Below are 14,772 nucleotides of genomic sequence, written 5' to 3' on the forward strand. Positions count from 1 at the left end.
GTATGATTATAGTCTAAAGAATATTCATGGTTTCATGGTTATCATGATTATTATGCATTGATTAAATTCAAAACACAACTAGTTTAGAAAATCACAAGAAAGCTGCATTATTATATTACATTATATTATATTATATTATATTATATTATATTATATTATATTATATTATATTATATTATATTAGCTGCTAATATAAATCTGCTCAGTAGCCAAATACAGCACAACAAATTAATAAAAAAACAAAAAAACAATACCATTTCTCTCTTTGGACTTTTTATAATAATTCGTCTAATATACCTTTTGTTTACATTGCGCTAGATGCCACGCACAACTCTCACCGCTACAGCATGAGATAATTTCTCAGATCTGTTCTTGTGTCTGTCCGCTCTACGAGTCGTGCAAACACTGCTCCCAATATGCGCACGTCTACATAGGAAATAAAGAACTTGCAAGCAGAAAAAATGCAATATGTGAACAGCCGCTGCTATAGTTAATTCAAAGTGTGTGCGTATTAGCCTTAGTATAAGGTCAGAACTTTAAACTAACACACAGCTGGCATAACTTTGTATAGTTACAGTAGTTTTGTCCCATGCAACAGAAATGCGGCATTGAGAAATAACCACGGTTAATTACGATGAATTAACCGTAATGAATTAAAACGTGGTTAAAAGTGAAATCGGCTAATCATTGCATCCCTATTAACGATATCAGTGCATTGTACAAAAGGCCTTTTCTACAAACATATCCAAATGCTTTCGGCTACTCGCGTCACTCGCTTAATGTTAGGTGACTTACGCTATGCGCAGCCTTCAACAGCTCATGCTGTGATGACCACACGCATGTCACTTCATAACTGTAGTGGCTGTTTTTCGAATTAACTAAATTAATTTTTGATGTCTTGCTCACACTATTTGAAGGGCCAGAACAAATAGCCTCGTGGTCAGGTTCGGCCCCCTAATTGAATAGCCATGTTCTATGATTTTTCAGAATTCAAGGTTTGCAATCAGAATAGAAATACCGGGTAATCAATGTAGGGATTCATTTACATTACATGTTTTAACAGACTATTCATCTTAAGCACCTTAAATGGATAGTTCACATAAAAATATAAACAATGTGATAATTTACTCATCCTCCAATTGTTCCAAACACAAATGAAGATATACTTAAGAATTTTGGGAAGCAGCAGCCATTCATTTACACATTCATTTACATCTTTTATTATCCTACTCTACTATGGATCAAATTGGCTGCTTGTTTACAACATTCTTCAGAATATCTTGTTTTGATTTCCTAGAGATGGGTTGCAGCTGGAAGGGCATCTGCTGCATAAAACATATGCTGGATAGGTTGGCGGTCCATTCCACTGTGGCGACCCCGGATTAATAAAGGGACTAAACCCGAAAAATAAAATGAATGAATAAATCTTGTTTTGGGTTTGAGTGAACTATCCCATTAAGTGATGTTTAGATTTAATATTAGCGGAAAATTCAAATGTAAGTTTTGGGATTGAGCATGAACTCCAAGACTTGTACAATTACCACAAGGACAAGTCATTACAAATGAGTGTTGTCACTGAGTTTAGGGAGACAATTTGAAGAAACTAAGCAGAATAGCATATGTTGACTAAATCTGGAATTCAAGAATATTTCTTAACCCTTGACATTAAAGTGATGGATTGGAATTTCAGTAGGGCTCAAACAAAAGGCTTTTAAATATGATGTACTGTCACATTACAGGCTAATTGTTCAGAAATCCACTTATGTGCATTCAGAGCCATCTTATATAACACATTTAGTATGACATTTTGCTGCATTGCAATAATGAATATGCAATGCTGTGATTCTTGTCAGCTTAAATCGTGATAATAATGAGCTCCATGTTGAACCTGAGGCAAAGGCAGTCCTACTGCTTTCTCATGATATCAGTGTCTTTGGCTCTAGTAGCAGCTTCAGCCTAGTCGCTGTCAGACATTTTCGAAGCATGTTCAATACATTTTGCACCTCTCTGAGACATTATCTATGGCAAGTGACATACGCCCTCTTGCTGTCTGTCCTTCATTAAGGGGCCAAGAGGGAGTGAACGTGTGTATGTGGTGTGGGAGAATTACAAGCTACTGACACCACAGACATTGAAACTGACAGGGGGCTGGTAGAGAACGAGAGAGAGACAGAGAGAGAGAGAGAGAGAGAGAGAGAGAGAGAGAGAGAGAGAGAGAGAGAGAGAGAGCGAGAGAGAGAGAGAGAGAAAGAGAGAGAGAGAGAGAGAGAGAGAGAGAGAGAGAGATAGCAAATAAAGAAGAGAGGTGGGATAGAGATAGATAGTTTGACAGAGAGCTCAGGGGATAGAATAATGAAGTCTTTAAATGAGCTTAAACTGCAGTGCCAATAAGTATGTCACAACCTATCTTGCTGACGACCACCACAACAACAGGAAGAGGAGCAGAGTGAAAAAATCGAGAATGAGAGAGATTACTGGTAAAGGGAAAGCTTTTATCGTGGCTTTGGTGTGGTCTAACTGTGTAGCTTTGTCAAGAACACAAAATGGCAAGAGGTGTCTCGCTGGATACACAAAGGATATGCCAAAAGAATAAGGTTGAAACTATAAAAGGAAGCAATGAAGAAAAGACTGATATTAACTGAGAGATGATGAGAGAAAAGGACTGTGACAAAAAGACAGGGTTGATTTTAGAAAATAAAAGCAGTCTGTTTATTAAGATTAAGTTAGTGGAGACAAAAGATGAAAGTCTTTTCTGCCTCTTCTTTAGTTCAGGCTCTATCCTTTCCCTTCTCTCTCTCTCTCTCTCTCTCTCTCTCTCTCTCTCTCTCTCTCTCTCTCTCTCTCTCTCTCTCTCTCTCTCTCTCTCTCTCTCTATTATTAGAGTGTCTAATAATTGCCTGTTTCTGTGTCACCAGTTTCACAAAACATTTTCCTGTCATTTTTTATTTATTTTTTTGCAGAATGAATGTATGAGTGTGTGTTGATGTATGACAAGACGGAATCTGAATTTGTGCAGCTCCATCTTTCAAATCCAGACATACAATTTAAAGGCACTGGACGAAAAGGTCATATTCAGTCTTCTGAGTGCTGACAATCCAGAAAAAAATAAAATAACTTTATTGCTCAGTAGCTGCTTCATCATTACTCAGGAGACCTAATCGGGATGTGTTTTTTTTTTCATGTAGGACAAATAGAGACTACTACTGTAATGGTCAACATTAAAACTGTCACCATTGTGATGTTTCAGATTTATGTGACTTTTCTTCATGCATGGTGCAGAAAAGTTAAATGGGCAATCCGATGTTTAATTCTGCTGTCATTTATTCATCCTCTATATAAGTTTCTTTTTTTAACACGAAAAATATTTTAAACAATGTTGGAAACCAATACCAATTTAGCTGCAGTAGAAGAAAAATGGGTCCCACTTTATATTAAGTGGCCTTAACTAATACAGTATGTACTTACACAGGATTTAATAGTTTGTTACGATGTACTTATTGTGTAAATACATGTATTTACTGTGTACTTATGCTTGATTAAATACATGTATGTAATTACATCTGTTTATTAACTTTTGTAAATTTTTTTTATATACACTGTTGACCACTCCTTACACCTTAACCCTCCCTTAAACCTACCCATACCACCAAACCTGTCCATAACCCAACCTCTATCCCAACTCAAAAGCACCACAAGTGTTCTCACTTACAAGTATAACACATAAACACAGTAAGTACATTGTATTTATTTTTTTGATGTAAGTACATAGTAGTAACGGACACTTAATATAAAGTGGGACCGGTGGCTACACGTTTCTTCAGACATTTTTAAAAATGTATTTTTTGTTTAACATTAATTCATAAGGATTTAAACCAGAGATGCCCAAACTAGGGCCCACAGGCCAAATTTTGCCCATTGTAACCTTTGATTTGGCCAGCAATCCTATGTGAGAAGAGAGGACAAATTTTGGGGAGGGTTGGGGTTAATGATTTTAATAAACATTGTCAATTCTAATTTAACACAAGCTTTCATTTGCTAGTTTTATTTTTAAGCTACAAAAAGACTAACTTGAATTAGATGCTTCAATGTTGTAAATGGATCCTTCTTTTTTTAAATGAATATACTGTTGATCAGTGGATAGAACACAATTCAGAAGTCCTCAGTGAGCAAATCAAGGCAAAGGAAGGTGCAGCTTTGACTATAAACTGTATAGTGTTATAAATTGAATTCTTCATTATAAAAGGTTCATTATAAAGTGTATATATATATATATATATATATATATATATATATATATATATATATATATATATATATATATATATATATATATATATATATATATATATATATATATATAATGAAGGTAATGTTATTTAAAAAAAAAAAAAAGGAAATTAATCATAGAAACTTTGCAATGCAGCTTGATATATTTACTTTCGGCCTACGGCCCTCAATCAAGTTTGGTTTTTGGCTCTTTATAAAAAAAAAAAAAAAATTGGGCACCCTGATTTAAATCCACTTAAATATGAGTAAATGTTGAATAAGTTGCAAAAATGAAAGATTAATCACCATTTTGTAGTTTTTTACTACAAAAGAACATATTTTTAGTTTAAGTTGGTGACCTTTCACAGTCAAAGAACTTAATATAAAATATTACATAGATAATAACTTGGATTTAAATGGGAACCATCATTTTACCATCAGCAAATTACCAATATTCTTCAAAATATTTTATTTTATGTTAAACTTTAAGATAGAAACTTTTACAAAAAATTGGGAAGAGAAAGTGTATAAGCTGCCCCTTAAAACCATTTGAATCGTGAAATAATGACATACAGTTATAGGTTCATAAATATTTGGACATCAACACAATTCTAACATGTTTGGCTTTATACACCAACACAGTGAATTTGGAATTAAATATACATATTACTTTTGGTGTGGGAGGCACATGAACAAGCTGTTGTAATGCCTACAGTGTTCACCGGATTTGGATGTAAATACCATCAAATTAAAACTAATAGTTTGCAGTTAAAGCACACCTTGTGCTTCATTGTACACTTCATTGTGTTGGTGTATAAAGCCAAAAATGTTAGAATTGTGTTGATATCCAAATATTTATGGACCTAATTCTGTATGTTCTAGAATACTACATTTTATTATGTTTTTGAAAGTTGCTCATTCTTACCAAGGCTGTATTTTACTATGGACATTTTCTGTTTACCGTTTACAGTTTTTGATGAACAGCAACAGCTTTTGTTCAAAATGTAATAGTTTTTTTTTTTTTTATTTTATTTACAAATATTTTATCTTAACTTATGATCTATTTACTGCGTCCTTGCTGAATAAAAGTATTAAGGTATTTTTCATCCTCCCAAAGCTACACATATCTTTTTTTAATTATAAGCCTGTTTATGATAGTTGTAGAGTCTTTTGTCATTCAAAATGTGAGATCCCTAGTCATCACTCATTTTTGTAATATAAAAGAAATAGTGACAAGAGTGTGTTTCCCAAACAATGACGTGAATTACTGCTGAACTGTTAGAACTGTCGTTAGTGATGTCATGCAGGAGTAAACTTCTGCTAATTTAAAACGTTTTAGATTAAAATGCTCCTAACCACAGACTAAAAGCTGTTCCAACAATACAGTTTGTGATGCAAATGTGTTGTAACTATGGATTCAGGAAGTATGTTGGTAGTGACACATGAAAACATAATCATTTTGAGAAATGTGAATAAAAGAATTTTAAACTTTTTAATGAAATAGTTTTAATGTGGATAAGACCTATCATTTGAATTTGAAATAATTTAGAGAAATGTTTAGATAAAATATCACCCTTTACCTCATGTTGAGACAATTCCCAGGCTTTTAAACACACTAAAGGACTGACTGACTGACTGAAAGAATGACTGACTGAATGAATGAATGAATGAATGAATGAATGAATGAATTAATGAATTAATGAATTAATGATTAAATGACTAAAGTTTATGTAGTGTATGTGTGTGAATGAAAGTGTATGGGTGTTTCCCAGTGATGGGTTGCTGCTGGAAGGGCATCTGCTGCGTAAAACATATGCTGGATACGCTGACGGTTCATTCTGCTGTGGTAAGCGATGTTAACTAAAGGAACTAAGTCGGAAAAAAAAAAATTGAATGAAGGAATGAATGTTTCTTCTTGAACTGGATTCAGTATCACAAACTGTAAAATTCACCTGACATGTACTGCAGGTCAAAATAATGTAAACAATGCTATCAATACTGCTTTGTCATTCACACAGTGCACCTACTCATTGGGATAAAAAGGAATCCACCTACAGGCTTACTATATCTAGTTTACCAGAGTCCGCCCATGGCATTGCCTATTTTTGTTTTATGTTGTGGCAGAAAGATGTTAACCTACCATCTCATGGCCAGTGACTTCTACAATATGTCAGCTCCAGTGTACTACCTTAGATAGAGCTAGTGAAACATTTTTTCATGTTTATTTTAACAACTTATCTTTTCCTGTGCCTGGAAACAACACAACAAGGGCATACAGAGCTATACAGAGTCTGGAAATACAAAGCCATAAGAGGGCAGATAGAATGACCTTGAGCTGTAACTCATAATTTACAGTGCAGCCGGGCTTAATAGATTCCGACCCCGATGACAGAGCAATTCAGGCAGACAGTGAGTGTGTGTTCGACAAAGAGAGAAAGAGTGGGAGAGAATTTTTTTACATTATTGATTCAATTAGCAAATAATAACTGCACACTTATGTCAGAACAATAATGTTAACATATCAACAACTGATGCTGAAGTGTACATTTTTATATTAAATGCTTCTATTAAATACTCCAACTTAATGGGAGAGAGATTATACGAGTAAGTCAGCTAAATGTTGAACAATTAAATCTGAGGTCTTTCAAAAGCATGCAATTTACCAACACAGCTAGCAAGAATATCTGTTGTTAATCAATGGAAGGCAGGTTATTATAAATATTAATGATAATCATTAGGATAATTATAAATAACAACATACATTTTTATTTTTTTTGTATAATAAAGTACCAATAAATAATAGTTAAACACAAATTTACACTGGCAAACAAAAGCTCTTCAAATATTAATCTGATGCAGCTTTGTATTTTTTTTTCTTTTTATTGTACAATATTTATTCATTTCTATTCGGCTCAGTCCCTTTATTCATCAGGGATCGCCAGGGCGAAGGGCGCAAACGCATTAAGGGCATGTCAGAATCCACTTTTGCTATTATAAGGACAGAAAAATCCGCTTTGCGCCGTGGCGCATGTTCTGAAAGGTTTGAGCTTATTCTCTTAATGAGTTATAGGTATGTTTTGAGAATAAACCAATCAGAGTCTCATCTCCCATTCCCTTTAAGAGTCAGTTGCGTTGCGCCATGGCGCATTTTCTAATTACAAGCCAGACTTTGTAAGTGGAAAAACTGAGCGTTTCACTAGCAAGAAAACAGTTAAACAGAGCATTTGCAGTGCCAGAATGAGAGATAAGGCCTCCACATTATCTACTTTAACTTTCGCTCTTGTGGATAGGAATACCTTGTATGCACAGACATCAGTTAGCCTATGAATAATTAATTTTGTTTATTAAGCAAAAAGATTTGTTTCTAAACTCTTTTTTAAATCAGTTCTAGTTTCCAGGAAACTAATAAATGATCAATTATAACGAAGTGTATTCAAAAAACTGAGTTATACCCAAATACACATGCTGTGCCTCATATGGTCTAAAACCTGACAGGTGGGTAAATCTAAACTTGTTTTTAATAAAACAAATATAAATATGCATATAATAAATAATCCTGCTAATAATAACATTATACAAAAGCAAATTGTAACGAATAAACTGAAAAAGAACTCGAGATGAGGAAGGCATGAAAATATGGTTTTTATATGTATGTAGACTGGAAGATATGTTTTGTAATATTTTCATGTTTTATATTTGTAACGATATTTGCATATTGCTCTACATCTTGTGTGTATTAAGCAATAACTAACGCGCACAATTAACGCATTCTGGTCTATAGAACAGACTAAGTTTCTCAAAATAGAAACACGCCTCAACATGCCTCAACAAGCCTCCTTTTTGAGACCAGAATGCTTATTTGCTATTTAAACATCGTGATGCAAAACGTCAAAACAACTCTTGCACCAAGCTGAAACTAGCAAACAACAATTGCATCGCACTTTGCGCCACATTGCGCCGGGTGTATGATAGGGCCCTCAGTCACACAAATGCACTACGTCCAATTTAGTTTATTTAATTCCCCTACAGCGCAAGTATTTGGACTGTGGGGGAAACCGGAGCACCCAGAGGAAACCACTGAGCAAAAGTGTCACGTTCAGTGGTTAGCACTTTCATCTCACAGCAAAAACGTCACTGGTTTGAGTCCCGGCTGGGTCAGTTGGCATTTCTAGCTGGAGTTTACTTGTTTTCTGCCTGTTCACGTGAGTTTACTTCAGATGCTCTGATTTCCCCCTCTGTCCAAAGACATGAACTATAGGTTACTATAGGTTATTTGAATGAACCAAATTGGACTTAGTATATGAGTGCGTGTGCAAATGTGAGAGTGTATTTTTGTATGGGTGTATGGGGTTTCCAATACTTGCTACTAGGGGAGCCACTGAGTAAAACATATGCTTTAATAGTTGGTGATTAATTATGGTGTGGCAACCCCTGATAAATTGTTTAGTTTGTTTGTATACTTTATTGTGCCTCAAGGGGAAATTTTCTGTGGACTCACAGAGCACTTCAGCAAGTTCTGACACAATAAAAATTAAAAATAAGCAAACATGCAAAATAATTGCATACAGGAAAAAAGCACAAGCACACTATCAATCAGTGTTCAATAGTCTGATTGACGCTGGGATAAAAGAGTTCTACCAGAAAGTAAAAGATCATAAAATGGGAAGAGTACATGAGATGGATTGGTTTTTTCCATATCAGCAAATAATGAACTAAGCTGAAGGAAAATGAATGACTGAACTAAAAACACACAAAAAAGCAAACAAATGTGAATTTTAATTTTGCTGATACACATTATTCAAGACACCATGTTTAATAGTGTATTCAATAAGGCAATATATATATATATATATATATATATATATATATATATATATATATATATATATATATATATATATATATATATATATATATATATAAAGAACACACTGAAATGCTCCGAACATTCAAAAACATTAAAAAAAGAGCATCAAAATTCTCCACAGCCATATAATTTACTTGTCTGTGGGTAATATTTCATATACAGCTCTTAAAGTGTATTTTCTTTTTTGAAGCATTATTAAAGCCACCAGGACAAGGGAATAGCAGGCATTAGCCGATGCATTTATTTCATTAAAGAAAGATTAAGAAAAAATGTCTACATGTGGGAGGATAAGAGGGTTTTAATAATGTGACTGAAACAGTATTGTAATGTCTCAAGGTCTTGATCCAAACCTGTAATTATATGTCAATATTAGAGGTATTGTTTGGGAAGGACTTAATTTGGGTAGTGGTTTGTCAGAACAGCCCAGAACATTTTCATTACATTACTTAGTGCATGCTTTTTGTGCTACGGACAAGGGAATAAAGGAACACGTCTCAGTAAAATACTGTTTCGTTGTGATGGAATGTGGAGAAGGTAATTGCTTCAGGTTACTAACCACCCACTCTCTCTCTCTCCCTCCTTTTTCAGGATTCTACCCCCCACGAGTGACAGCTTCCTACTGAAAAACTTGGTCTCTGGCTCAGACTACAATCTGTGCGTGCTAGCCATTTTTGATGACACAGTCACTTCTATGGCCGCCACAAAGATCCTTGGTTGCAGCCAGTTTAGCACCAAGGACAATTATCCAGACTGCCGTTCTCTTCAAGCCCATTTTCTCGGTGGGACCCTTACAATTTTGGTTGGTGGGATTGTTGTGGTAACACTACTGGTGTTTACAGTGGCACTGATGGTACGCCACCGTGTGTGCAGCAACCATGACAATCATCATGAAATAGGCGAAGAGGTCGGATGCTCAGGAACAGACTCACCGCCTCTTCCTTCAAAGGGAGCCGATGTCTTTTCTCAAAGTAATGGAAATGGGAATGTGATGATGGTAGTGCTGCCTAACGAGCTCATTCAAAAACGAAAAGTGTCAGAGGGAGGGTTGGTTTCGCCGCCAAAAACAACTTCCAAAGTGAAACCAAAAACTCTCCCAAAGCCAAGAGTGAATCTGGAGCAGTTCAGGACAGGACTAGAAGTTGAGGTTGGATCTATCAAGCCTCTTCCGCCATACACAATGGAGAAAGAGCAAATGTCATTGTATTACACCCCCAGTAATAATTCACCCTCCACACTTCCACGTCAGTCACGTCAATTAGTAGCAAAATCACTCAAATTTCGCCCTACCAACATCGACACAAGTAAGAGGGCAAGTTTAAGCTTGGCTTCTCCCCCTACATATGGTCGTGACAGGCGGTTCAGTACAGGAGGGGGTGTTGTAGTTCGTCGGGGAGGTCAAGAGAGCCAATGGAACTCTTCAATGGCCTATCAGAGCCCTGCTCTGTCCCACGAAAGATCTCCTCGTAGCGCCCTGCGTTACAAGAGAAGTTCTTCGTTTGATATGGGTGAAATTGCAACAACAGCCTGCTATAGTTATGCCAAGAGACTAAGCATAATCTGGACCAAACGCAGCCAGTCATTACATGGCATGCTTGTCCAATGCACATCAGCAACAAGCACCTCAACAACCAGCAGTGGCAGTGAAGATTTCCATGCGCAGCATACACGCGGATACATCCGTGCCTACAACACCACCAACTCCAATTCCAACCCTCCCAAAGCAGACGTTACAACAAATTCAAAGAAACAGTTGCTGAAGGATAAGGAAAAGGACAAAGAAAAGGGAGAAGAACTAGAGGAGAGCGTGGTGTAGTAAAAGAGAAGATAAAAGTAGACAAAAGAAGAAAGGCTGTTAAGACCTTAATGTGGATGCAACATAATTTAAAGAAAAAAAAAATGATCTGAAAAATGGGTAAAAGTTCATGTATGAGGGGCCTAAACCCAAGGGGAAAAATAGCCTAAGCTGGTTAGGCCACCATAGCTTCTTTCCCAGTTTTGTAATGGTGGTCTTGCTGGCTAATTTAAAGAGGTTTGGGTTACTTGCTGGTCAAGCTGATAGACAAGACAAATGACCAGCTAAATCAGGTGAAGACCAGGTTGGCTAGCTGGAGAGAACAGGCATGAGATTTTTTTAGATATTGTATTATATTGAATATTGATGGATATTTAAGTTCAGTTGAGATTGAGAGAAACATTGCTCTGAGAATCACAAACTGTATGTCTTATAAAATACAACAAAAACACATTTTTAAAACAAGCAGGGTCACAGCAACAGCCATTACTAACTCACATGAACCTCGGGAAATATAATGGTTTGTTTTCCAGCAATCACATGGATTACAGTCACACATCCAGCACGCGGATGTGCTGACTCATGCCCAATCGACTGGGGGAAATCAATGGATAAAGGCAACAATAGTATTACATCAAACATGCAATGTAGAGGAAGCAAACTCTAAGAAAAGTGATCATGTATAAAGGGAACAATGATGGCATGATTTGAACACTTTTAGAGCATAAACGATCATTGACTGACAAGTGATATTTTGTGTGTGAGTCTGTACTGTATGTGTGTTTATTTGTTTGTAAGTGTGTAGGTGAGTGAGTGGATTATCGCACAAAAAATAATCTGAAGTAATTTTATGACACCACTGGATCTACTGTACCATGTGATCACCATCATCAAATACAGTATTGTGTTTTAAACAGGGAGATTATTATGTTGGCGGAGGAAAGCCGGATGATTATAGAAAGACAAATGAATAAAAATGCCATTCCAAGATTACAGATTCAATGAATGCTTTCTGTTTTAAATAACATTATGTTAGGGGTAATGGATGAAAATACAGTGATAAATTTTGGCAGCTTTGGGCCAAGGCTTTGGCAGAATTGTTTCATTTTGTTATTTTATAAATGATGCTAGCAGTGAAAAAAAATGTTGGAAAACAAACTCTTGTTAATATCAGCAAGTGTGAAATGATTTTATGAGTTAGAAATAAAGAGGAGATAAGGCAATCACATATAATAATAATCTTTTTAATACGGCACAGTGGTAAACTGGCTTAATATCAATAAATGGATATTCCAGGAGCAGTGCAAGTTACAGGTGTGTATGTTCACTTTTACACCTTCATACCCATGAGAATGCAATGGTGCAATACCTCAAAATCTGATTTTTATTTGAATTATGCCACAAATAAGGTTACCCTGTATTGATTTCAGAATATTAAAGTATGTAAGTAATGAGAGAATGTCAACTTTTTCAATGTAATTAAATTTGTTTGTATTTATTGACAATTAACATATTTATTTTTACTTTTTCAGATGACAGGAGACTTAATTGCTTAAGTACTTTCCCTCTTCCCCATTGTAATGCCCTGTCTAGCTGCAGTATGAGATAGTTGCTTAGGAAGGCCAGCGTGTGGGGCTGAGATAAAGACAGGGGAAGAGTCGGATTGAGGGAAAGAGATAGGACGGCCAGTGCTGTCTGCAAGAGTGCTGATGCGGGACACAAAGAGAGGGAGAGCTCAAGCTAAAGTGAGCGAGCACAATGGATAGAGATGGAGAAAAAGAGAGAGGACATTGTGTCTGTAATGTGCACGTTAGCGGTATTTTTGTCATGTAAGTACTTTGCCGGGATTTATCTCATTGCCAATAAAGCCCATTTAAGAACAGCTTAGGTGAAATGAGGGGGAGAAGATGAGTTCTTCTGTGTGTGTGTGTGTGTGATGATATTTTGTGTTTATATTTTACAGCTACTTTTTTGCTGTTGTTTGTTTACTAAGACCCATTATATGCATAATGAGTTTAGGAGTATCGTCATTTACTCATGCCTTTGTCAATCCAGGCCTGTGTAAGTTTATTCTTTTTACCAACAATACAATTTAACCGGGCGACGCAGAGGCACAGTAGGTAATGCTGTCGCCTCACAGCAAGAAGATCGCTGGTTTGAGCCTTGGCTGGGTCAGTTGGCATTTCTGTGTGGAGTTTCTAAGTACTCCCTGTGTTTGCATGGATTTCCTTCACAAGTCCAGACACATGTGGTGTAGGTGAATTTTGTAAGTTAAACAATTGTCCATAGTATATGAGTGTGAATGTGTGTGTATGGGTGTTTCCTAGTGATGGGTTGCAGCTGGAAGGGCATCTGTTGCGTAAAACATATGCTGGATAAGTTGGCGGTTCATTCCACAGTGGCGACCCCAGATTAATAAAGGGGCTAATCCGAAAAGAAAATGAATGGATGAATAAAATGAACCATTCCTCATAAAACAGATAGTCATAAAGGTCGAAATGACATGATTGTACGTTATTGGTATGTCAGGGTGAACTAACCATGAAATCTACAATCCTTTTTTTGTTGAGCACAAAGAAAAATGTTCTAAAGAAATATGAACAGATACATTCATTTACTCACTCTACATACAGTAGGTTATCTGGGCTTTTTGATAGGGGGATCCTACAAATTCATGTTCTGCCTTTTAATGTTGGCTTCAGAATGATCTAAAGTTTTTTTTTTTTTTGGTAGCACGTCCTTATAAATCACTGCAAACAAATCTTTTTGTCAATCTGTGAACGGCTCTTATTGGCTGCCAATGCCAGGTGGCATTACTTGCTACCATGCCAACAAGATATTCCAGACTAATTCACTGGCTAGTGGGGCTGGCAAACTGGCAGAAAAAAGGTCTGTTAGTATATTTGAAGATAGCACACATACAACTGATATGAGCTAATTTTGCAGAGCATTATGCATACCAATTAGGTAATCAAAGTTAACAGCATTTAGCTTTAAAGTCTAGTGAACTGAGAGCTTTTCATTAGCCTTGAAGTCCATTAAACAATATCAAGACTGTTGCAGTACAAATTACCATATCTAACTGTGGCTTTAACAAAACCTGCTTTTACATATAATTTTACTTAATTTATTCAACCAAAGATGGATGATGCAGTGGCGCAGTAGGTAGTGCTGTTGCCTCACAGAAAAAAGTTTGCATGTTTTCCCTGCGTTCACCTGGGTTTCCTCCGGGTGCTCTGGTTACCCCTACAGTCCAAAGACACGGGTACAGGTGAACTGGGTAGGCTGAATTGTCCATAGTGTATGATTGTGAATGAGTGTATATGGATGTTTCCCAGAGATGGGTTGCAGCTGGAAGGGCATCCGCTGCTTGGAACATGTGCTGGATAAGTTGGCGGTGTAATAAAGGGACTAAGCCGAAAAGAAAATGAGTGAATGAATTCATCCAAAGATTCTGACATAGTTTGCTTAAAAACTTGCATGGCTATTGTTTTTCAACTTCTGTAATTATACAGATTTAATTTGAAACAGTTTAGTAACTAATAATAAAGAAAGGTGCTCTACAGTGTAAAAATGAAAAAAAAAGAAAAGAAAAATTGTGGAAACTGACAATTAAATATTGACTCACCAAATGACATCCCAATAATTAGGAAAAAAACTCACTGTTTTAATTTAAGCTAATGGTTTGAAGTAAAAAAAAAAAAAAAAAAATGCATTCAACAAAGATATTAAATTGTGCCCAGCCAATTTATCAATTAGAATAGGAATATCTGTGTTTAGCCAACAAACCTTAAAAGCAAAAAATGTGTGTACTCAAGAGTGAGATATTTATATGTAAATGCAGCAA

General features: G+C 36.0%; 2 protein-coding genes across 4 annotated transcripts in view; one reads left to right on the plus strand and one right to left on the minus strand.

The window, feature by feature from the left end:
* The window catches only part of LOC110437730 (leucine-rich repeat and fibronectin type-III domain-containing protein 4), a 43,929-nt gene extending 31,781 nt beyond the window's left edge, over nt 1–12,148 (plus strand). For both annotated transcript variants that reach the window (XM_087262029.1, XM_087262028.1), the window contains one exon: nt 9,722–12,148. In XM_087262029.1, the coding sequence (XP_087118155.1) occupies nt 9,722–10,946 (1,225 nt within the window). In that variant the 3' untranslated portion in view covers nt 10,947–12,148. The remainder of the gene's footprint in view (nt 1–9,721) is intronic.
* pcxb (pyruvate carboxylase b) overlaps nt 1–14,772 on the minus strand; it is a 359,237-nt gene that overhangs the window by 123,630 nt on the left and 220,835 nt on the right.

This window comes from Danio rerio, chromosome 7, assembly GCF_052040795.2.
Source record: "Danio rerio strain M-AB ecotype USA chromosome 7, GRCz13ab, whole genome shotgun sequence".
NCBI lineage: Eukaryota > Metazoa > Chordata > Actinopteri > Cypriniformes > Danionidae > Danio > Danio rerio.